Below are 25,701 nucleotides of genomic sequence, written 5' to 3'. Positions count from 1 at the left end.
CCCCCCCCCCATACAGGGGGGCTGGATCATCATCATACACTGACCACCACACACAATCGATTAAATATGGAAAAAAAAAAACATACAAATGAAATGCGTTGTTTACACATCAACGTGAAAATGTGTATTTTTGAGAAGATTAGACTGCCATCAAGCTGAAGAACCACTCATGAATACACACCATCCTCATTTATCACCTCTACCCTTCTTTCTCTTCTTCCATCAGCAAGATAACTTAGCAGAGGACACGGTAAAGTAAAGCCAAGACTTTTCTTTTCATTTGCATTCTGAGACCGTTTAATCAGATTCACTTTTTGCATAAAAGCTGTTGGTTTTATTTGTCTTTCAGTGATGTTTTTCTGGGAATAGGAACACAGTCTACCGACTAGTTTGTGCCAAATATTCATGCATGTCATTGGTCAGACCTTTGAAATGGGCTCAGCTGCCACATTTACCAGAAGATGTGAGGAACTGTTGGTCGATGCAGCCGTTTATCTTTGTGCTAGTTGGGGAAGACGGCGTTTCATCAACTCCTCCTTAGTGTTGCAGCCGCCAACAAATGTCATAGACTCGACTCAGGAGACCACACATGTAACCGCTACGTTTCTTTTCTCTGCCGGCACCCTTCAACATGCCCTTCACTGAGCCCTGCTGGCCAATAAGGACACACACACGAGTACACACACACACACACACACACACACACACACACACACACACACACACACGCTGCATACACACACACACAGCAGAGAAAAAGAACAGAATGACTTCAGCTGTCGTCAGCTATCAGTTATTTTCTGTGCAAACACATGCAAACACACAGAGTAGATTTCCCCTGAGTGGAGGGAGAGTCGCACAGAGAGGGACAGTTTCCACTGTGGGTGAGAGTAAAAGAAAAGATGTAACAGAATAAAGGAAAATATGTAACAGAATAAAGGAAAAGAAAAGATGTAACAGAATAAAAGAAAAGATGTAACAGAATAAAGGAAAAGATGTAACAGAATAAAGGGAAGTATGTAACAGAATAAAGGAAAAGATGTAACAGAATAAAGGAAAAGATGTAACAGAATAAAGGAAAAGATGTAACAGAATAAAGGAAAAGATGTAACATAATAAAGGAAAAGATGTAACAGAATAAAGGAAAAGATGTAACAGAATAAAGGGAAGTATGTAACAGAATAAAGGAAAAGATGTAACAGAATAAAGTAAAAGATGTAACAGAATAAAGGGAAGTATGTAACAGAATAAAGGAAAAGATGTAACAGAATAAAGGGAAGTATGTAACAGAATAAAGGAAAAGATGTAACAGAATAAAGGAAAAGATGTAACAGAATAAAGGAAAAGATGTAACATAATAAAGGAAAAGATGTAACAGAATAAAGGAAAAGATGTAACAGAATAAAGGGAAGTATGTAACAGAATAAAGGAAAAGATGTAACAGAATAAAGTAAAAGATGTAACAGAATAAAGGGAAGTATGTAACAGAATAAAGGAAAAGATGTAACAGAATAAAGGGAAGTATGTAACAGAATAAAGGAAAAGATGTAACAGAATAAAGGAAAAGATGTAACATAATAAAGGAAAAGATGTAACAGAATAAAGGAAAAGAAAAGATGTAACAGAATAAAGGAAAAGATGTAACAGAATAAAATAAAAGATGTAACAGAATAAAGGAAAAGATGTAACAGAATAAAAGAAAAGATGTAACAGAATAAAAGAAAAGATGTAAAAGAATAAAGGACAAGATGTAACAGAATAAAGGGAAGTATGTAACAGAATAAAGGAAAAGATGTAACAGAATAAAGGAAAAGATGTAACCTAATAAAGGAAAAGATGTAACAGAATAAAGGAAAAGAAAAGATGTAACAGAATAAAGGAAAAGATGTAACAGAATAAAAGAAAAGATGTAAAAGAATAAAGGACAAGATGTAACAGAATAAAGGGAAGTATGTAACAGAATAAAGGAAAAGATGTAACAGAATAAAGGAAAAGATGTAACCTAATAAAGGAAAAGATGTAACAGAATAAAGGAAAAGAAAAGATGTAACAGAATAAAGGAAAAGAAAAGATGTAACAGAATAAAAGAAAAGATGTAACAGAATAAAAGAAAAGATGTAACAGAATAAAGGAAAAGATGTAACAGAATAAAAGAAAAGATGTAACAGAATAAAGGAAAAGATGTAACATAATAAAGGAAAAGATGTAACAGAATAAAGGAAAAGAAAAGATGTAACAGAATAAAATAAAAGATGTAACAGAATAAAGGAAAAGAAAAGATGTAACAGAATAAAAGAAAAGATGTAACAGAATAAAGGAAAAGAAAAGATGTAACAGAATAAAAGAAAAGATGTAACAGAATAAAGGAAAAGAAAAGATGTAACAGCGACAGAGAGGCAAAGAAGCCATCATGGAAGCACAAAGTGGATCAGACTTCCTGTTGCATTGGAAACACACAGATAAGAGTGCTGTAATGACCAAACATCACCACTGTACTTGATAGAAATGTGCTGTAGAAGTAGAGCAAGTGTACCAACGAGTGTAGTTGCCCCATTAAGGTGATAAGTACCTGAGTTTTTAAAGAAAGTACATATTTATAGCTCTCTTTTCAAACATGAATCGATATGAAATACAGGACAATGCCAACGCTTGGACCATGTTTCCCATGCATTAAAGTAAATACTAGTATTTATGTCCACATCAGCACACACACACACACACACACACACTGGACAGAGCTGGACTTTACAAGTACTAGTCTCACCCCAGTTCAGTGACAGTTCTGTCTGCCTCTCTGTCTGTCTGTCTGCCTGCCTGCCTGTCTGTCTGCCTGTCTGTCTGTCTGTCTGTCTGTCTGTCTGTCTGTCTGTCTGTCTGTCTGTCTGTCTGTCTGTCTGTATCTGTCATCTGTGTCTCTCTCTTGTTTTAATGAAACCTTGCACAGCTAATACATGCTCATTCATCTCCAATGTTCCATTCATCTCCCCCCCCCCCCCCCTTATCTTTCTCTACCCGGACTTGGAGGTAATCGGACGTGTGCGCCCCCCCCCCCCCCCCTTATCTTTCCCTACCTGGACTTGGAGTTGGCGCAGCTCGGCGCACAGTCGCTCTCAGCCGCTTACACCGCGAACACACATTCCAGGAGAGAGCGAAATAGTGTGTGTGTGTATATGTGTGTGTGTGTGTGTGTGTGTGTGTGTGTATATGTGTGTGTGTGCGTGTGTGTGTGTGCGCGTGTGTGAGTGTCAGACAGCGACAGTAGACGATGAGTGGAGATGGACCTAGTTACGCAGACGGAGTCTAATGAACTGGACTGGACCAGCTGACCTCCTGACGACCCGATCAGAGAGGTAGACAGGTGAGGGCTTTGACTTTATCTTACAGAACATTTGCCGTCCGACATTAAGCCTAGGGCAGCCAGAGAAGCGTGCGCTTGTGTGTGCGTGTTATGTGATTGGTGTTTTTGTAGAAACAGTTATTGGAACATCACAGAAACAGCGCAGCTTCACGCGCAAGGAGACGGCTGTTGGTGAACTAACGCGCTGTTAGCTCAGGCTATCAGGGAACTGGCCATGATCGTGATATGATGTAGGATTATTAACGAAGCTGCAGATGTTCGGCCAGCAGAATGCTCCCACTGTAATTTAACACTTGGTTTGCGTTAAATCTGAAATGCATCAATGCCTCAAAAACCTAATCCGATTCATTTACGAACTGCATGAGATATTACAGACCAGGTTATAGTTGGGGTGACTTTGGAAGACCAGGAGTTACATGTAAGTCTCTCATGGTGCGTAACGTTCCCTCATGGTGCGTAACGTTCCATGTCAGCAGGTGAACAGGGAGAAGAACCTGGGCGTGGAGGGTCTGATTCAACACAGACATGGAGGCCACTTCGTTTCCGTTCTCAGTGACCACCAACTGGCTGGATGACGGCAACGAGACGCTTGGGAATCAGTTCGAGCAGCCCGACTGGCAGGTGGGAGAATATGATCCGGATCAACCTGGTCCAGCTCTTAGATGAGGGATCCGTTTAAGAGTATAGCCTGTAGCATTCAAGTTGTTTTACGAATCCTCCACCAAGAACAGTATAATTAGATATAGTATTTGAATGTCACACCATATGGAAATTAACCATCGGAATGAATGAAATTCAAAAAAGTGAATCTCTCCTTTCATGGTCTCCTCCTCTCCTTTCCTCCCTTTCTTGTCTCGTCTCCTCTCCCCTCTAATCTCCTCTCCTCTCATCTATCCTCTCCTCTCACCTCCTCTCCTCTCCTCCTTTCCTTTCCTCCTCCTCTCCTCCCTCAGGTGGCTCTGTGGGCTATAGCCTATTCCCTCATCATCCTGGTCTCCATCACTGGAAATGTAACAGTGATCTGGATTATTCTGGCTCACAGACGCATGAGGACCGTAACCAATTACTTCATTGTTAACCTGGCCTTCTCGGATGTTTCCATGGCAACCTTCAACACCCTTTTCAACTTTGTCTACGCGCTTCACAATGACTGGTACTTTGGCCTGGGCTACTGCCGTTTTCAGAATTTCTTCCCCATCACGGCGATGTTTTCATCGATATACTCGATGGCTGCCATCGCGGTGGATAGGTAAGAACACGCTCACAAAAACGACCATATGAAGTCTAATTTGAACTCTTTTTATATTATTTATTAAATCGAATTACACTTAAGTGGATGCTTTCATCCAAATTGAGCACCCAAGAAACTCTGTAGTGACACTAACCTGCTACGCCCCATTTAGGAGCTGCATTAAGCCAACAGTAAAAAATAAAGTATGGATGACCTCTTACTGAAACTCAGCAGGACAGAAACATAGTATTTGGGTGATTTCTTTCTTTGTGGATTGAAATTATGATGTGTAAATGTGGTATATGGCATCAGAAAGTCCTTGTGAATGGTCTTTTCAGTCAGAGCAGCAGCAGAAAGTGTTCGGTTCAGAGGGAAATACTGTATGAAGGAGATGTGGGTCAACAAGCAGCTATACAGCTGTCATGAATGCGTATTGGAGCATGAATGGTCAGTCTGTTTCAGTCTGAATCTGTAAATATAAAGGAGACAGAGTGAGTGAGAGAATTTAGGGTACTTGTACAATCTAATGCAGGAAAATACAGCAATACATGTATCATGAAGAAGCCTGTGCTTAGAGGTGGTGTGGTGTTTCTAATATTTTGTCCACCCACATGGGCCATAGTGTTGAATCCACACCTTTCTGACAATATGAGATAAACATGATGAACTTCTGGAGAAAAGCAGGAGACACTGAATCACATGTTGCACTGATGAACTGTGGAACAGAATCTGCATTCATAAATGATTCTCCACCTCCACATTGCAACAACAGCCCTAAAAGTTCTACATTTACACACATATGTATATTCATTTATCCTCCCGACATTACAATACAATAGAATAAGAATCATAACTGCACATATGCAAGATCACATTGTTTTTATCCATAAAGAAAATGGAAGAAAATGGCAGACGCCATTCAAACAAATGCTGTCAGTCCTGAATAATTCAATTTAAATGAATTTAAATGAATGGCATAGTCAGAGTTCAATCACTATAATGGTGATCATTCTGAGAAATGTCGTTAAGCAAATGAATATAACTTTCATAAGATTCATGATTACAGCTTTGTCTTTTTTTTTTTACTGAATAATGTGAACAAACAGACATTCTGCACAGTTTTTACATAATCAATCAATTCAATTCAACATAAAACATTAAGTACCAAAACATAATAAATAAACAATGACAAAATCAAATGCACTTTCTCTTTTCTGGTTTGTCATTAAGGTTAATGTGTAAATGGAATAAAAGTAGAAAATAGTGAAAAGATTTAAAGCGTCAGTATTTCTATTTATAATAATTATTCCAGATTTCTCCTGCCATGGAAAAACTAGGCTGATACACCAGGAGAGCACAGACTATTTTCAATATATATACATCTTAATTCATTACATCAGATATGAAAAACAGATAGAGGCCAACATGCAGGTTTATTCAAGAACAATCCTTATGACTCACAAAGAACCCTGAAATCATGTTTCTTCCATGGAGACGACCATGAAGCACACATTTAGTTATCTTGTGAACATCTTGGGACTCAGGAGGCGATGCTTCGATTTTCAAATAAAGCGCTAATTGATTCAAAGGTGATGGAGCCTTCATTCCTTATTATTAGTAATATTGGATTCCTGGAGGTGCACACATGCAGGAGATCCTCTCCAGAGTCACTCTGGTTTCTGTTCCTGTGAGTTAAAGCAGGTTTGAAAACACCTTTTTCTTTTTCTTCCTCCAGGTACATGGCCATCATCCACCCTCTGAAGCCCCGCCTCTCCTCCACCTCCACCAAGGTTGTGATCACCCTGATTTGGATCGTAGCGATCTCTCTGGCTTTCCCTCAGTGTTACTACAGCGTGACAATATTCTACTCCCCCCGAACCGTGTGCATGGTGGACTGGCCCGACGATTACGGAGGAACACACCAACTAAGGTGAAGGAACAAAACGAAGAAGAAGAAACACACGGTGACACAGATCTGTTCTATAAAACAACCACTTATCAACACAAAGAGTTGTTTTAAACAGGCTTTAGAAATAAAGACTGGGTTGAGTTGAGAATTACTGTCAAAGGGATCTTCACCCCCAAATTTTAAAATACATATTTTCCCTCTTACCTGTGGTGATATTTATCAGTCTAGATTGTTTTGAGTCACGTGTTTCTTTTCAATATAATGATTTACCGACATTTTAATCACAGTCTCTTTTATAAAGGGTTATTATTCTTTCTTCATAAACTAGCTTGACTTTAAAATGTCGCTAATGTATGTTGGCAGAGGATATATGTAACCATATCTGAAACTATTAAACAATCAGCTTCTCCTTCTCTCCCTGCAGTTACCAATATGCTGTCATATTGCTGATCTACTTGCTCCCTCTACTGGTGATGCTGGTGACCTACAGTTTAGTTGGCCGATCGCTGTGGGGGGGGCACATCCCCGGAGAGGCGACAGACCATTACCACAGCCAGATGACATCCAAGAGAAAGGTCCACACTTTAATTGTGTTCTGTCATGAAGTGCTGCTAAGCCCCCTTCACTGTGATCTCAATGCTCAAACATGTTCTGCATAATACAGACAAACTCATATTACACTGGGATTAAAATATGGCAACTTTCTTTTGCTCTCTGTCATTTCTCACAGGTGGTGAAAATGATGGTTGTCGTGGTGGTGACCTTTGCCCTCTGCTGGTTGCCCTACCACATCTACTTCATCCTGGGATCGTTCAACAGAGACATTTATAAAAAGCATTACATTCAGCAGGTCAGCAGCGGCCGTTCTGCCTGTCTCTCTGCCGTCTGATGTATGTATTTTCATTGCGTGTCTTTTCTTCGTCAGGTCTATCTGGCCATCTTCTGGTTGGCGATGAGTTCAACCATGTACAACCCTATCATTTACTGCTGTCTAAACCAAAGGTAAAAGACATACTTACACCAGAAACTCCAGTAAAAGTGCCCGGGCTCCAAAGATCCTTCTTGTGCCCTTCCTGCAGGTTTCGTGCTGGTTTCCGTCACGCGTTCGCCTGGTGTCCTTTCGTCAAAGTGTCCGAGGAGGACAGGATGGAACTGCAGCACACAAACACCTTCAGAGTCACCATGACGCGCAGCCATCGCAAGGACAGCACGTACACACACACCTCCATCCGAGCCAACAGCGGCGTGGACGCCAACACGGAGAGGGATGCCTGCATGCAGCCCAGGAAACACACACCAGCCAAAACGTTCAGCACGCGCAACACACACGCGCTGAAGATGCTGGACGACACCAAATCTCCAGCTGGCAAACTAATGCAGCACAGCCAGTGACCGAGGCGATCCCGGTGAGGAGGTTCTCCATGGGAAGGCAGCAGGGTTCTTCTACAGCAACAGAGCCAGAGAAGACGGAGGAGAGCAGCAAACTGGGGATGGTCCACCTGCTTCGTAAACGTTGTTCAGTGGAAGCAATGAATGAATTTGTTAAAGTGAAATATAAATGAAAGCTGGTGTGAAAATGGAGTTGTATGAAGAAACTACAGGCATGTATCGGACAACAAGAGAGGCTTATTCATGTGTTTGAATCATTCATCTGTTCTCCATCCTCCGTCTCCCATCACTCCATCGTACTTCTCCTCTGGAGAAAAGCTGTGAACTGTGGATGTTGTCGTGTAACTGTATCGTGTTTGTGTGGTTTCTGCTTTTCAACAGCGCAGAATGGATGAACAGTCCATCGGCATCAGCACCAAGCCTTAAGATATTTATATTGTGTGTGTGTTTTCTCACCTGGTCAGTGATCCGAATCTTACCACTCCAGCATCCAGTTTGGGACGTGGCAGGGACGGCACGCTACATGCATGATGGGCTTTCATCTTCACAGGAACTTCCATTTAGGCAACAAAACCACTTGGTTGGGTTGACGTTGACTCGATGACCGGTTGAATCATGGTGGTTTCCATCTGTGGCAGGTGGGTTTCTCCAGGAAACATAGAAAAGCAAACTTAAAACGTTAAATTCTTATTATGACACAGGATGTAACGCGTAGCAGCAGAGCCAATCTGGACTGATGAACTTCTACTGCTATTAACGTTTCAGTAGAACATATACAACACACTGTAGAAGGAAAATATCCATTTTATTTGATTATCCTTCATTACTGGTGATATGGTGATTCTATTGTCTTTGTTGCTGTGCGGTATAGTTCCTTTAACATGTCACGTAGTTGCTCGTATATTGTGTGGCCTCGCTGGTTCATACAGCTGATCTTTAAGGTCAGTGTACAGCAGAGTTCAGATCAGAAAGTGCTGCTACGTAGAATGTGATGTAAATGTTATTACTATCAATGTAAAACAGTGGACATGTAAATATGGACTTGTGCACATACACAGTAAAACATGATGTTGTAAATACTGTTAGTGTTTGGACATTTGAGAATGTAGAGAAAACCTTTTGCTTCTTTTTTAAATACACATGATGACAAAGCGACAGGTCAGTATTTGTTGTAGCAAACAGCAGCGTAGTTGTTTGTGGCCCAATAAAAGTCGATGATGTGCTTAATAAACGCGGCGGGATGCGTTTATTCATTTTGTCCATCCAGATTTAACTTATACACAATAAGAACACTCAACATAATCTGTGACAGGTTTGTCTTTATTGAGTGACTGATTGGTTGACAGTGTTGGACGTTGACAGTCTTTGTGAACAGAAGCAAAGAGACTAAAGTGTCTGTGATTCAGGGCCGGCTTCCAGGCTTCTATGAACATCTGAAGGCAGGTTGGTTCAGGAGAGGCAAATGTGGCTCGTCCTCTTCCAGTCTGGGGTTCAGAAAGGTCTTATTCGTCTTCTTTGAATGGAGTTACTTGAAGGTGCTATGATGCACTTCACTGAAGGGAACATCCTCTTCAGACACATGGAGTACAGTGAGTGAGTGTAGGGACGAGCTTTATTTTCAAAATGTTAAAATTCCCCCTTAAAGTTACTATAACATTCTTCTTGTACACGTTTGCATCTATTTAGCACCACATTCCTGCATCATGGCTGTGACCCAGTAGCTGGTAGTCCCACTGTGACGATGAGGTCAGCACGTTTAGGACGATGATGACGGCTTATCAACAGCTGTGACGCAAACCATCAACAAGACTTCTATTTAGAAAAAACAAGTGCACATTAGAGTAGGATCGCCGTCATAAATTAGACCAAATCTGCACATTGAGCAAGCGTGTGACATGGACTGCAGCTCTCGCATGGTTGGAGTCCCTCTTCTGCCCCCCGTTCATCACCCAGGACAGCCACCTGCCGCCGGGGGTTACAGCAGCTTCCTCAGTGTGCCTCATCATTGCAACAGCAATACAGTTCAACATTGTCCAATACAAAAATAAAATAAATAGCAACAATGTGACATATATTGACAAATTGTATCATATTTGGGTAAGATATTAAAATGTTTAAAGCAAAAATATTCCCTTTCATGTTCATCACACATTTATATATCAGCTAATATCCCTCGTACATCTTGTTGCAGACACAGCAGCAGACACTAAAGCTGTGTTTTATGCTGCAAGCTGGAAACGCTTCTCTGCAACGCTTATGGAAATTGTCTTTCAACTCTTGTACTTGGTATATTGTAACAGACTGTAATTATCAGAGGTCTCCTCTAGATGGCGATAATAAACAGCTCATGGAAGCATTACAGGAGTGTGGACTTGTAGTTTCTGCCCTGCACAGTCGTCTATACAGGAGCTGCATGTTTTACCTCCATCGATAAAACAGAACAACCTTAAGAGTTTGGGTATTACTACAATGAATAATCAGACGTACTATAACTACACACACACACACACACAGAGCTGACTCTCTGCTACCTAACACAGCAGAAAACCATTCTCCTTTCTCTGTGTCATGTCGTTGGGCTGAAGCAGCTACAGGAGCGTGATACTTGGACTGGACGGCTTGGATTCAGGAGGATAGGAGACAAGGGGAAGAGAGAGGAGGGGGAGAGGAGGAGGGAGAGAAGGGAGAGGAGGAGGGAGAGGAGGAAGAGGAGGAGGGAGAGAGGAGGGAGAGGGGAGACAACAGAGAGACATTTCTATTTATTGTTCAGCTCCTGTCTCAACCGGCAGCCCACGGCGGTGATGAGGGCGGCTCCTTTGCCACTGCCGTCCTCCGACAGCAGGAAGGTGACGTTACACTGAGGAGCCAGCACGTTTACCGTCTGGCTCATGATCTTAGAGAAACTGGAACGAGACAGAAGATGTGACATAATGTCTGTAAACAGTGAAGTAATGAACATTATATAGCTCACTTATATAGGAAGAAACCCAAAGACAGGTTTGGTCCACTGAATCAATTAGATCATTTAAATTCACACAGGTCAGTAAAATGAGTTTTTCCACAAAGCATCACACTCTAAATCATGTGTTTACCAGAGATGTGCTCATTAGTTCCTTAGAAATAAGTCATTCGGCATTTAGAAAATGACTAACGGGATAAAGAAATCTCAACGTTCAATGAATGGAGGAGGGGGAAGCCCGGGTTGAACATGGAAGAGCATCGAGGTACAGGTTTGACACGTTACATAACAACATGTGGGTTTCAGAAAACCAGAAGGAGCTGAATAAAGGGACAGATTGATATCACTTCAGGTTTCTCTCTCGTGTTGAGCAACATCTCCTACATAATTATGAGCTCATCAACTAAAGCATGACTCAACATGACCTGCATACCATATTACTCTGTTCACGATGTACTCTACTTGCTATGAGCCCATGTGGGACAACATTAATAAAATTATCAAATGTAACACTGAATGGATCCACCGGTTCTGAACAGTTACTTATTGTTACATTCATTGTCATGACAACCAACGTTATCGCTCGTTAATATACAACAGTATATAACTGAGCAGAGAAGAATCCAGGGTGCATGACTTGGAAGTCTCATCAACATCGTCACGTTTCTCATGAGATGGTTGAGAAAGGAAAACTCTTGTGACCACATTTAAAAACGCAGCACTTCTTTGTTGAGCTCTGATGGCCTGCAGCTCGTCATCTGCTTTCCGTTTGCATTTGTTGGTTTTTCCTGCCGAGCCGTTTACACCCGAGGGATGACAAATATCGTGTCATGCTTTTCACGTTAAACAAGTGTCATTAGCTGAACTAACAAACAGTCAGCACAGCACAGACGGCCTGGTCATATTACATATTCAACTCACTGTGGATGGAGCTTGTAGAGCGTCCCGTCCACCCCTACGGTGATGTCCAGATGGTCCAGTCCTCGGTTCTCTCTGATCTTATCGACCACCGCCGCCATTCCTGCCCCACACAGCTGGGCTGCACGACGTGACACCGCGCCACATACCTGGACCACAATGAAGACCATTATTATCACCACGGCCCGCTGCCGTGTGCTCAGCCAGAACACATCACACCGTATCACTCCACAGCACTGGAAAGAAGTCTTACTCAACATGTCCGTTTGTTGTATTAACAATCTATTGTGGGGCTTAGATTTCACACACTATCTACACTCAGTGCCACAGTTATCAGGTACACATAGATACAAATAATACAGTGTCGTACAACCCTTGATTCAACTGCATGGTCAGTGTTTCTCTCCAAACTCCATCTGACACATATCCATCATGCCATGAATTACCTCTTTGACGATGATGCTGTCGTCACAGGAGCTGTCCAGACCCAAGTGTTGCAGGATGGATCTCACTTGCAGCAAAGCCAACCTGTCACTGGAGAAAGACCAAGACATGCAGACTGAGCCACTCGCAAAGGAGAAATAAACTCAAGGCAAACAGAGAAGATCATGAGGAGTCAACATTAAAATAAGCTCTGATTATTAGATGCTGGTTGTTTTTCTTACCTCTCTATCTGTGAGAGGAACTTGGTTTCGAAGATGCCTCTGGTCTTCAGTGTTTCAGAAATCTGTCCCCTGAAGAGGAATCCTCTCTTGGTCATATCTATCAAGATGTTTCGCACAATTTCTCCGAGATACATGCCGCTGCACATTTTCTCATATCTGTAAAGAAGTAAGTCCAAAAAAATGATGCATCCACACATACTGGAGGTCATTTATAAGTTCAGGAAATAAAGTGGACATAACGTAAAATAAACGAACCTTTGTTTGCCTGAATTGAGGGAGAAGTCATCCACAGCGCGGTCATACTCTGTCCGAATGTCGTCCAGACATCCGTTGTCTCCAAAAGCCCCCCACTCCATGTTGACACACATCCGGCCCTCGTCTCCATCGATCAGCTCGATGTTCCTCATCTCCTCGATGTAACACGCATTGCTGCCGGTGCCTACCGTCAGACAAGCACGTTAACGGACAGAAAGCTGGATCGCTCATCAACAAGAGGGGATTCATGGGGAACTCACCAGCGATGAGTCCGATCTCACAGGTGGGTTCTTCGTAGGCACAGGTCATCATGGTTCCCACTGTGTCATTCACTATGGCCACGACATCCAGATCAAACTCCTGAAGAACAGACACAAGATGATGCAACACCCTCCATCACTGTTGCACACATGTTTACCTGAATGAGTGCTGCTCCTCATACCTCTCTCCTCTTAATGGCCTCCCTCAACAGCCCCACCACATCTTCTCCTTCACAGTCTGTCGCCTTGAAGCCCTTGGTCCACGTCACCAGGATGCCCTGTGTGCAAACACACACAAGTAATTATCGTCATATCTTATAAAAGGATCTCATGCTTGGGGCTCAGAACATGCTAGAAAGCTGGTTTAAGACCGTCAGGGAAGTAAAGCACAGCGTATCAGGGGAAGGAAAGCCGTTCACTCACAGCGTCCAGGCTGGTCTGTCGGCAGGGGAAGGAGAAGGTGAAGCCCAGAGGAAGACGAGCGTTCTTCATCCCCATGTAGTCCAGGAAGTCACTGATACACTGCACAATGTGATCAAACAACTGCAGGAAGAAAGATAAGGCAATATATGAAACTACAGTTTATTGTTCCTCCATTTGGAGTTATTTATTACTTACAAACTTTGATGATTATAACTGCCAGATTAGTATTTTGGTTGGCAACATAATTAATAAACTAAACTATAATAAACTAAATATGCCCATACCACAAATACTAATAAAACGGATGAAAAGGTGTTTTTACATAGAAGAGTGGGCACTTAGGTCTTGGGACTCTACTTGGGGAAAATAAGTGAAAAGACCTGTGGAATTACAAACAAACTACTCGTTCTCGTTCTGTGCATCTCAGGAGGAAGAGAAACGCATCGGAGGAGTGAGTGTGAGGATGAAAAGGTCAAAAGGTGACAGACAGGATTAGCCTCAGCTGGTGCTCAAGTTCAAATCTACATTTTAAAGACTGTCAACTCAATGCTAATCTCCAATCAACCTCTATTTCTGTCTACCTCTTAGCATCTACCTTCTTCCCTTCGTCTACTCTATCACTTGAGCGTCACAACCCGACCTCCTTTCAAACCACAGAATCTTTACAGTAACAACACGGAGGTTCAATTCCACATTTCTCACCGACCCAACTGCCTTGAAGGCATCGTCTGCATCACATCGTCATCACAGTTTAACACAGTTTAATGTGTCAGATGCCTGATGGAGCTCACCTCCTCTCCTGTGCCCTGCATCACTTCTAGAGGAATAGCATAAATCTTGTTGTGCATCTCCACCGTTCTCCTCTTGCCAGAGCGAATCTTCACCAAAAGAACTCTGAAGTTGGTTCCTCCTAAATCCAAAGCCAGGAAATCGCCATGCTCTGGAGGACAAACAGACGGATAAGTGAATAAAACAGAAACCGTGTGTGTGTGTGTGTGTGTGTGTGTGTGTGTGTGTGTGTATATGTGTGTGTGTGTGAGTGTGTGTATGTGTGTGTATGTGTGTGTGTTACCTGAGCCATCAGGAGTGCTGTTTACAAAGGTTGGCAGCATTTTGACAGTAGCACTGTCCTGAGTGCTCTTTGAAAGGCCATTTTGGATCTCTATCCTCATGCGCTTCTTTACCTGGAGGAATAAAGAAACATGTTAACAGTGACGCACAGCGAGCGGTGCACACGCGCTACGTTATCTCTCCGTCCTCACCTCCAGCAGTTGTTCGGTCGTCAGGCGGAATTCAGACAACGTTTGTGCGATTTCTCGCGAGTGTTCGGCGAGTCGGTAGGCCACCGCCGTCACCATGGCTGCTCCTTTGGCACTGCCGCTCTCCGACAGGAGGAACCGAACATCAGTGTCCGGGACCAAGCGTCGGACCGTCTTGTGAAGACGACGGGCATACCTGAAACACACGGAGGAGAGTGGAATGTGGTCGTCCCCAGAGAGAGATAATATCACAAAAGGTCTGAACAGTAAGTAAAGGAAACATCTTTAACTCACTGTGGGTGCATCTTGTATAGAGAGCCATCAATGCCAACAGTGGTCTTGAGTCGTGCCACGCCTTTGTTCTCCTTTAGCCTCAGCAGGATGCCTGCCAACGTGGCAGCTATCAGGTTGGCAGAGCGGAAAGACACAATGGTACAAACCTGAAGGGAGGAGAGGAATTCATCAAGCAGCACATCCAAACTAGTCCCAAGATTCAAGCGCTATTCCGGCAACAATACACACATGCTGCACTGCGATGCAGTCGTCGGTCGAGGGCTCCACCCCGAGTCTGGTTAAGATCTCTCTGGCCTTGGTCAAGCCCTCCTTACTCCTAGACGGCAAAGACAGACACGACAGGCAACGGTTGGCTGGAGATGTGTACCAAGTTTGGGTTTGATTTGGTTTCATGTAGTGTGACTTACTTCTCTATGGCTGAGATGTGTTTGGTCTCAAACTTCCCTTTAGTGAGAAGCTCGGGGGTGATCCTGCCCTCGAACAGCAGGCCTTCTCTGGCCATCTTTACCAGGATGAGACGGACCAGCTCACCCATGTACATACCACTGACCATCTTCTCAAATCTACCATACAGTGAGAGAGCAAGTGAGAGGTGGGCTAAACAGACACCCCATGTTAGATATCCTGAGCGTTCTAGTTCAAGTTGCCACTAGAAAAAAGCATTCGATATGCTGATTCGGATGCTGCTCTTCTCAGAGTGAGGCATATACAGACTACAGCTCCTTTGTGGGGAAAAATAAATGCTCATATTAAAACAGTGTACTTCTGTGTAAACAGCAAACATGCAAGATAAATTGGATAAAAAAGCACAGCTTCATAAAACAGCTACATTAATCTAAAGATAAAGCAGCAGGCTTGGAGGTATACGACTGCTCTCCCTAAAGTTTCTAGTAATGATCTTTTCAAATCTTTTTATCATTTCTATCCATTTGTTTTAATATAAATGAATTGAGATTTAAGATTAAACAAGTTAAAAAGGCTGTAATGGTTTGGTTTGACATACAGTTGTTGGCCAGGGTTGAGAGAGCCTCGGTCTATCTCTCTGTCGAACTCTGTCCTGATGTCTTCCAGCCTGCCGTCATCTCCGAAGCCTCCCCACTCGGTGTTCACACACATGCGGCCCTCGTCTCCCTCCACCAGGTCGATGTGACGGAGCTCCTCCATGTAGCAGGCGTTGGTGCCCGTACCTAAACACACAGAAATACATACAGTTTCATTTCTATTCTTCTGCGTTCACGACTTGAATATGTTCCCTCGACTATCCACACAACTGCAATACCGATGATAATGCCGACTTCACAGCGCTGGTCATCGAAACCGCAGGTCATCATCGTTCCCACGGTGTCATTCACGACTGCCATGATGTCAGCATCATAGTCCTGAAAGAAATACAAAGTGGTCTGTGCCATTCTGCATCCCAGAACCAATTGCATTAGGTGTCAAACTTCAGGCAAAAAGACAAGACTCACTCCTCGCTTCTTAATGGCTTTGCTGAGTAGCTTGACCACATCCATTCCCTCCACGCCGCCAGCCTTGAAGCGTTTTGTCCACCTTACCAGGAAGCCCTGGAGACGTCACACAACAGAGATACGTTTGACTACTCCCCGGCACATTATTGTGGACCACGTCTCCATAGCAACAGAGCCAGCTCATCATGTAAGTGGATGAATGGTAATAATCGTCAGATATTTGAACAACAGATCAAACATGGAGGTATCATGTGTCACAAAGAAGTCATCAACCTTTTTTTTAATTGTCCCACCTCGTCTAGTTTGGTCTGCTGGCAGGGGAAGGAGAACGTGAATCCAACTGGGAGTCTCTTGTCTTTGATGCTGTGTTTTTCCATGAAGTCTCCGAGACACTCTGCCACGTGGTCGAACAGCTGGAACGGAGGGGGGAAGTGGGTGAGCTCGTCTCAGGTTGACCTGGAGAGACTCTGTGGAGCCGATTTCCGTATAGACCTACCCTCGTCCCGCTGCCGTGAATGATGTCCTCCGGTGTGTCGTAGATCTGACTCTCCATTTGAACGGTCTGTTTCTTCTCGTGGCTCACTCTGACGCGGAGGATCCTGAAATTACTGCCTCCCAGATCCAACGCGATGAAGTCTCCCTTCTCTATGAAGAAGAAGGAGAGAGGGGGAGTCAGGAATGAAGGCAAGCACACATGTAATCCCACAGTCAGAACGTCTCCCTCACACACAACACAGCTTCACTCACACACCTGCGTGGTCACTAAGCAGCGTGTCGTGTCTTTGGGTGTCTTGTGGCAATGGCCAGTTGTGATGAAATGTAAATTTAGTCTGTGGTCACGTGGCAGTGAGTAGTTTATTCTTTCTGTATGAAAATAATTGGTTTAAAGGTTTCTGATAAGACATAGATAGATAAACTGCAATATTTTCCATACCTCATTATAGTAATGTGCTGAGATCGTACTAACCTCTGATAAAGGAGGCAGTACCCCCTAACTGATTGCACATACAGTCTGTTGCATTCTTGATCTAGTACAAACACATCAACCTGTAACTCTTCAACACCCGGATAGAAAACACAAGACGTCCTGCACATCACACAACGATGGTGTTGCTGCAGCCGAGAGGAGCCATTTCTATTTTTATCGACTAATTTACAAATAGTCAAGTCTAAACTTTCCCAAGATTGCTGGCAATAACGATTAAAAATCAAACTGTATGTTCTTTCTGAGTAAAGGTTCTCATACTATTAGAGACATACTTCCACATTGCTCTGATCTTGTGCCACATTCTTTGGTGCAGATGAGAATGCAAGGTCGGGTCACTGGTGCAGGCCGACTGCTGTATTTACGTTCAGATAAATTATCAGAGAGCAGCCGGTAAAGGATTGTCTTCTGCTCAGTGGAAGCAGAGAGGACGGTCATTGTTCTATTCCATGGCTGCTCAATCATATTTGTGCACATTTGACAGTAGATACTGAAACATCTTGTAGTGGCACACAGGAAGGCACCAGCATTAGTGCAAATCTCTAACATTTGCGTGGAGCTACAGCTCCAAAGTAGATCTAAAATAAAGATGCAAATAGATTTATGAATTCTTCTGTTTAGTTTGTCTCCATTATTATGCCGTCAGCCAACCAAGATAATAAAATCTGTTCCTCAGTTTAAGTGGACGTTCAAAGTTCAGCATGTACAACATCTGAACAAATTCTGACTCATAATTATCTGAGTTACAAGGCCAGAACGACGGCCGTACGTGAGCTGGAGACAGCATGCAGCAGACAGTGGCATAATGACGAGCAGATAGAGAGGATGATCTTATTTAAGTACATGGTACATGTCACCATACCAAGAGGGAACAGTAGTTTTGCCTATTGACTTCAGGTTAGATTAATGTGATCTAATCTAATCCAGTTAGACCTACTGTGCAGGTTGGCACATCTAAAAGAACTTGGTTTAGATCACAGCCCCAGAACTGTTTAAAGCTTTCACCATGTCTTCATTTGTATTGACAGTGACAGATACTATGTGAGCGTTAAAATCCACTTGTGCATTAAAAGCCATGAAATTATAATCTACAGTGGCAGCAGTGGATGTTTTTTGGGGGTTGTTGACAGTGTACGGAGGAACTCAAGCGTTCAGAGTGGCAGCCTGTGGGGAGGAACTTCTGGAGGGCTTCCCAGAGGGAACGAGCTGAAACAGGTTCAGGGTCTACAGCGACGTGTCTTCCCCATTCCTGACTCTGTATCCGTCATCACCGATGGAGGGATCATTGTCTGCAGTTCTGACTGTCTGTTGTAGGGTGGAAGTTCAGTTGAGATCCTGGGAGATGGTGGATCCACAGCAGACACGGTGTTGTTCAGGATGGCAGCGTAGGAGGGCTCCACTGTCATCTCCACAGTTTGAAGAGCGTTCTGGTTGTTCAGACCACACCAGAGGACCACCTGTTCAACCCATCTAGATGAAGACTGTTGCATTGTCTGCAAATGTGAGGAGTTTGACAGACGGATCTCCTGGGGTGCAGTCATTGGTGGGAGAAGAGCAGTGAGGAGAGCATTCTGAGCTGAAGTCCACAGACAGGTTCCCTAGATACGTCCCTGCAGAGTCAACATGCTGCAGGATGTAGTGTGAGGTCCTTCTGGTGGGTCAATGCCAGGGCGAGAGGCCTGTTCTCATTTAAACCCTGTGACAGAGGGCTTCTTTGGGACCAGGATCATAGTGCAGCCTTTGAAACAGGAGGGGAGTCCACACAGCTCCAGTGATCTGATGAAGACCTGGATGAAGATGGGGGCCAGGTGGTCAGCAGACTTTCAGACAGTGACGCCAGGGCCCGATGCTTTCCTGATCTTCTGTCTCGGACACACATCCTCTTCTAGGTGTGGTGTCGGTGTGGGTCAGTGGGGGGAGGACGGGGGTGCAGGCTTCGTCCACGCATGCATGCATTCACAAACACACAGCTTGACCTCCATGGCAAAATGAAACAGGAACCCAGTGCAATGCTTGGTCCCAGAGTCTGGCGATGGTCCATGAGTTTGGCCATGATTCGTGAATGTTAGTTATGCATATTGTTCTCACTGCCACACCTCCTTTTTTTGCCCATGGACATTGTTCACATTTTTACTCGTCATAGTCAAGCACAGGTGAAATTGACATTGAACATTAAATATATTAGTTGAGTAAGAGTACAGAAGAATTTGCAGAAATATGTACTTAAATTAACAAAATTAAAATACTCAATTTGTCATATATGGTCATATATGGTAACAGAGTGTTACATTTATCATCTGTATATGATTGGAATATATAGTATTTCCAGAAATGTGGGTGAGGGGGAACAAATTTAATTCTTTTTTATACCATTTAGGCCTTTGAATCTATTTAATGGTAAATTGGATATAATATATATATTTTTGCTAAGTAAAAGGTAGACTTATAGTACTAGTAATAATAGTAGTAAATGCACTTGATTACTTTCAACCACCGACAAACACAAGAAAGCATACATACATCTGCAGACACACATAATAATTGCCCCATCCCAGTGACTACATGACTCAGTTTAATATTGCGTACAATAATTTGAATACGACTCCACCCAAAACAGTCCTTCTGTCTCTTTTGTGTGAATAATGCCAACGACAGACTGTATGCTGGGAAGGACTCAGAAAGAGCAGATGAAATGTCATTTTCTCATTGTGTTTTTGTTGCCACTCATTCATACAGAGATAAAATAGGAAAAGAGGAACCAGATTTCACATAAAGGAACGTGCTTGACCCGACGCGGTCCAGACAATCCGACCCTGGTTTAAATTGAACTCGAGGTAGGTCCTACTAACCTGAGCCATCAGGGATCGACCTCACAAACGTTGGCAGCATCTTCAGCACGGCCGTGGCGTTGGTGTCCCGTCCCAGGCCTTTGACCAGCTCCCTCCGAAACCGCTGCGTGATTTCCTTTAACGTCTCATCAGAGAAACGCATGGAGTACAGGTACTTATCAATCTGAAATAAAGACAAAGAAATAACCATTAATCCTCTTCCTTCATCCTGATTCATCATCATTCTGTCGCCACACATCGACATCAACACAGCAGTATCCCCGACACTAACTGAGATTTACCAGATTTGGTCATGATACGGTCTTTATTTTCTGTAAGCATGATGATGCAGAGATGACGTACCTCACCAACTCCCTTCCCATAAAGTGTTTGTCATCGATGATTATAATCCACTTCCTGACCTGATCTCAACCCCGAAATGACCCAGAGCCATAAAACAAAACTTTTATATTGCGTTGTTGCAATGAGGGCAGTTCTTTGAATACATTAATCATACTGTGGTCATGTTGCACACAGAGAGACCAGGAAGTGCAGGATACTCGCTCAGTGCCGTCACACAGTCCACAGATAAAGATAGAGCCCAGCTAGGTGTGCCTTCATGACCAGCACGCCTGGTACATACTGCATATCTTGCTTACTGTGTAAACGGACGCCGGTACAGCAGCCGGAGCTGTCTGGCCTTTCAGGAACAGGATGTTAAACAATACTGCTGAAATCCAGTGTTGCATCACACGCTACAATAAAGCAAAAGCCCACTTTATCCGCAGGTGTTACACACAAAGAGCAGAATGTTACAGAGGCATAACTCCGGTTAAATGTCACGTTCATTACGACCAGCGCCGGAGAATCACAGTCAAGTTCAGTGAGAGTAACCTAGAACCGGATTATGTAGAAACAATGACTACGGACGGACCGATCGGGCCTTTTTCAGTCCGGACATGGATACCCGGTTATTGGGAATTGGCTGATCCCAAACCAGCGTTTGATTAATAAGCCGTCTGCCTCACTGTGTGGAAGTGAGCGGTATCATTCTTCTACATGGCAGCCTTCGCATCAACGTGGCCTTTCCTAGCTTTGTATAACAACATGGAATACATTAATACAAATTAAATGTTATTCATTGTCATTTATTAACATAATGGTATCCAATACGAGATCGGCATATCGTCACAGATCCTCAATAAAGCTCTTTGAGTCCGTATCGGACCGACATCCAACATGTGAGATAAATACGGAATACTGGTTCACACAAACATGCTCACATGATTCATTATTCAACACACAAACAATGCTTGTATGTACTCATGTATAAGCATTACTCATGTAAGGGACCTCAGATAGGAATGTTCTAACTTCCTGTTTTAGGAGTCACACGGTCATTTCTGCTCTTTGGTAACTGGTTCAGTACACGGTCAGTTTGGCCACAGGATTAGATTTTATGGTGGATAATGTGTGTGTGACCAGGATCAATACAGTGTTCTTGACATAAAAGGTAACATGTACTAAAATAAAGGGTGAATTTCATCATACATGAAATCACACACACACACAAGTAGATTTGACACATTATGATCTGCCTTTTAAGCATAAAGTCATCTTTGAAGTTTGTACAAGTTACATGAGAACTGCTGTCCAACTGCTAACTACTGTCTGCAGGTGCTACATTCCCTATACTCTGGCTAAATGTGGAGTCTCCGGGATGGAAGCTCATTAGCAAATGTTCTTTTCATACCGGCGCCGATTTCATGGAACCTTCATCATTCAGTTCAATATCACACAACTGCATTTTATACCGAGGTCCAGTCGTGTTTGAAGACATATTTTACCAGCACTGACATGTTGGTGCTCGACGGCGCCCCCCCCCCTCACGAAACAACAACAGAACGCCTAAAGCATGACAATAAAACACACTCAAACAACCACACGACTCTCTGTGTGGTTGTGTTAGTATTTAGAGAATCATAGTTTAGAATGGGCCGAAAATATACTATGAATTTTATTTATTTATATAAAAAATTAAATACTGGATGAATGAGCACAAACCCAGAAAGACTGAATGGTTTAAAGGATTTGAAAGTTGGTCAAATCCATCCTGCTGGTTTTTCCTGGTGCGACAGCGACCGTGTATGTGTATATATATATATATATATATATATATATATATATATATATATATATATATATATATATATATATATATATGTTTAACCTGTTCAGTTATATTCTGTTTACCACCAGCCGTGCTCCGGTGGTAAACACCAAACAGGTTATACGTGCAGACACAAGCCTGCTGCAGATGTAGATGTAGTTTTGCCTGTTGGACCAAACGGAGGAGATGGAAGCAGAGATGGAGTCGAAGCTACTGCACCATTAATATCTGCAGCTCCTGCCTGGAACATCTCATGAGGGTGTAAACAGGATGTTTTTCCACCAACTTTGCGAGGTCCTGTTGTTACACACATTGATGTGTGTATGTATTTGTGATACTCACACTGGATATGGATCACTGTAATGTGAAATGGTTGCCAGTTCTGGTGATTGAATTGGGAATCAATACTCTAGTCTAGTTTGCGGTCGGGAGCTCACAGCTTTGTTTCCCTGTGGTTGAACTTCATCGGCTCTCTGCAACACCTCGGTGCTGGAGGACAAAGGGTCTGAGAAGCAAACACTCAGGCCTCATAGAGACCATCATCTCCAGCCTCGATGAAAGTCTGATGTCTTTGCCTCCACAGGAAGAACCATTATTACCGGTATGTCAAATGTGTCACCATTAAATGAGTCATAATTGAATGGGAAATTTTTTAATTAAACTTGCATTTAATTGCCAACTGGTGCTGACTTGAAACTTTGGAAATTGTTCCCATCATTATGTTTCGTCACATATAACTGTCATGAAGCCTCAAAGGGCATGGTGTTTGAATGTGATGTAAACTGTGGGATTCCCCATCGGTCAGGTCTTTATCAGCTCTTTGAATGAGAATGCATTCTGAGCCGTCGACTTCAATAGCAATGTTTTACGGCCGGCCAGGGGCGCTCGCTGACAAAGGGAGGATTAAAAGCAGGCATTGGCCGCATTTCTCCACATCAAAGAGACCCGAACTAGATATATTCAGTTTGATAGAAATCAGCACCTATGACTCAGCACTCTGCAGCTAGAAACCATGCCTCAGCATTTATTCATCATCTGATTTCACAGCTCCGATCTGTGGATTCTTTCACCTCGCATGAATACTGGACCGACCCTTAGAAGCTTCCAGTTTATCCACCAACGCTGTGACTTTTCCTGCTAAGGGGAATCTTTAAAGGCCATGTTTTCCCACTCAACACACCTCTGACACACAAGTTTCTCCACAACACCTCTCTGTCTCTCCTATCCTGTCTCCCCTTTGTGTTGCATATTCCTCCCGTTTCAACGCCCAGGTCTCCTCGTCACTGCAGGTGCTCTAAAGAAGCCCTGAAACCTGACTCCATGTTGTGCACACACAGCCTCGGCATGTGGAAAAATACTGTCCTCTACGCTGCCCTCACACACACACACACACACACACACAGTAGAGTACAGTCAAGGACACTGCGGTGGGTGAAGTGGGGACGCTCTCAGGTGATTGCAGCAGGTAATTTATCTGCATGCTTTCATGTTTCAGCTGCTTAAATCACAAGCATGTTTCACGTTCTCTAACTAAAGCAGATGGTGTCGAGTTCCAGCCCAAACCTGTTCTTTGGAAAGCGACACAACCACGACACACCTGGTACAGGCTGTGAGTGGTGTGTGTGTGAGTGTGTGGGTGTGTGTGTGGGGGGGTATTTGTGTGTAAGCCTCCTCCCGTCACCTACGGTCACATGGTTCAAAGCTGGCCTATTTTAGGGAGGCAGGGACAGGAAGAGAGCAGGAGTAGAGGGAGATGGGTTGTATTACATGAGATCCTGCTGCCGGTGAATGTCTCTCATCTCTACACCAGAGCGGGTCTGAGTGACATCACGACGGAGTGACAACACGCTGTGTCACCTCCATGAAGATCGCTCGCTTTAACCAAACAGAGAGAGGGGCTGCAGACCGAGCGGGGAATGGAGGGAGGAGGCGGGGAACATTTCCCCCAAACTGGAAAAAGTTCAGTGTGATGCAGATTCTGCATTTGGTGATGAAGTGTGACATCACATCTTAAACGGACCATGCACCATATATGTTGACAGCACATGTGGAGACATGGCTTTTGGATGAATACATTTAAACAAAATGTTATGACGATATTACAAGTAATGTAAGGAAATATCTCAATAGGGACAAATATGATGATACAAACCGTATTAGTTAACAGGATGGGGCTGTTTGTTGCCCGGCAACATTATTTCCTGGCACTTTCAGTAGTGGGAACTGGAAACAGCCCTTTGCTTCACACACATGCACCACTCTAACAGTAGCAGTCAGTTTGTCGGTCTCTTCTCAGCTGAGAAGTTATGAAAGACACACATTCATGGCACTCTTCTGCTTTTTAGCCTTGAACTTCATGTTCAACTCAAAACCGATCGAAATAAGCTACTAGAATCAGCTTGAGGGACTCGTTTGGAGCGACGATGACGCTCTATAGTTCAATATCACTGAATATTTGATCGTATGCTCTTTTCCCTCTTGAGCTCTACTGAAGGAATAATTTTGAAGGATAACATGAAAGAAACTTGGCAACCTGGGACATAACTTTGCTCTTTCTTTTTTTAATTCAACGACCTCTCTCTTCCTGCTGCTCATCTGTCCTTCCATCGTTTTCTCCAACTTCACCACGCCTCTCTTAAAACTGCAACAAACCTGTGAGTCACGTCTACTTACACATCTGTGCAGTTTGACACGTCCACGAACCGGCTGATTCGCATTTGTGAAATGACTCGTGCACTTCCCTCCTACATGATCTGTTCACTTCCTCACAGAGATCCATCACATAGCACACGATTTCCTGAAAACCGTGCTGGAAAACTCCGGTCTTACAGCAAAGTTATGATCATGACAGTATGAGCAACCCAATGACCTCTACAAACACATCAGTCCCTCACTAAGACAAACACAATGTCAAACATGGAGGCAGAAAAAGAGAGAAAGCACTCACCTTTTTAACCTGATCATCCTTGAGTTCAGTGAAGTAATAGGCTAGTAGCTGGGCCGCAATCATCCTGCTCCTATTTCTCTCTCACACACACATGCAGACTCCCTCAAACACACACACACACTCTCTCTCTGTGTGTGTCACACACACGACCTACAGTCAGATGGGAAATCCAAAATAAAAGGGTGAAACAAAGGAACCCTCTGGCTCTACGTCTACTGGCCGCAAGAGATATACAAATAGCCGAGTACAATCCGATGTGGTTTAAAATAGACGGGAGCTTGTTCATGTACGGCTAAGACTCTGAGCATGTGAGTGAAGCCAGGAAGCATGAGTGAGACAGCAAGTTTAGCTGCAGGAGGTAGAGAGAGAGAGAGGAACAGGG

At 43.4% G+C, this 25,701-nt stretch overlaps 2 protein-coding genes across 2 annotated transcripts; one reads left to right on the top strand and one right to left on the bottom strand.

The window, feature by feature from the left end:
• Positions 1-3,252: 3,252 nt before the first annotated feature.
• On the top strand, positions 3,253-7,890 carry tacr2 (tachykinin receptor 2; the record flags this gene model as incomplete). The annotated part of the gene is made up of 8 exons (XM_084010033.1): positions 3,253-3,358; positions 3,843-3,979; positions 4,312-4,607; positions 6,325-6,519; positions 6,923-7,073; positions 7,229-7,348; positions 7,424-7,500; positions 7,578-7,890. The coding sequence occupies exons 2-8, from the start codon at positions 3,884-3,886 to the stop codon at positions 7,888-7,890; spliced, it is 1,248 nt and encodes a 415-aa protein (XP_083866159.1). The 5' UTR covers positions 3,253-3,358; positions 3,843-3,883.
• Positions 7,891-9,191: 1,301 nt separating this feature from the next.
• LOC311013347 (hexokinase-1-like) lies at positions 9,192-25,645 on the bottom strand. Its single transcript, XM_084009367.1, has 21 exons — positions 25,320-25,645; positions 20,224-20,386; positions 16,886-17,034; positions 16,683-16,802; positions 16,390-16,485; positions 16,200-16,299; positions 15,924-16,107; positions 15,328-15,483; positions 15,149-15,236; positions 14,921-15,066; positions 14,630-14,822; positions 14,440-14,551; positions 14,159-14,307; positions 13,368-13,487; positions 13,127-13,222; positions 12,945-13,044; positions 12,685-12,868; positions 12,430-12,585; positions 12,211-12,298; positions 11,768-11,913; positions 9,192-10,790 (listed from the first exon to the last, which is right to left on the bottom strand). Exons 1-21 carry the CDS (start codon positions 25,380-25,382, stop codon positions 10,643-10,645), a joined length of 2,757 nt encoding a protein of 918 aa, XP_083865493.1. The 5' UTR covers positions 25,383-25,645; the 3' UTR covers positions 9,192-10,642.
• Positions 25,646-25,701: the final 56 nt, after the last annotated feature.

This window comes from Eutrigla gurnardus (genome assembly GCF_963514095.1).
Source record: "Eutrigla gurnardus genome assembly, chromosome: 1".
Lineage (NCBI taxonomy): Eukaryota > Metazoa > Chordata > Actinopteri > Perciformes > Triglidae > Eutrigla > Eutrigla gurnardus.
Note: the sequence above shows the minus strand (reverse complement) of the source record. Positions and strands in the feature narration are given on the sequence as shown.

Excerpts from the sequence above, each read along its gene's own strand:
- LOC311013347 (XM_084009367.1), bottom strand. The coding sequence starts at position 25,382 with ATGATTGCGGCCCAGCTACTAGCCTATTACTTCACTGAACTCAAGGAT. Across the intron at positions 14,308-14,439 it reads CAGCACTCCTGATGGCTCAG|AGCATGGCGATTTCCTGGCT; the intron begins GTAACACACACA and ends TTTGTCCTCCAG. Across the intron at positions 13,488-14,158 it reads TGCAGGGCACAGGAGAGGAG|TTGTTTGATCACATTGTGCA; the intron begins GTGAGCTCCATC and ends TTCTTCCTGCAG.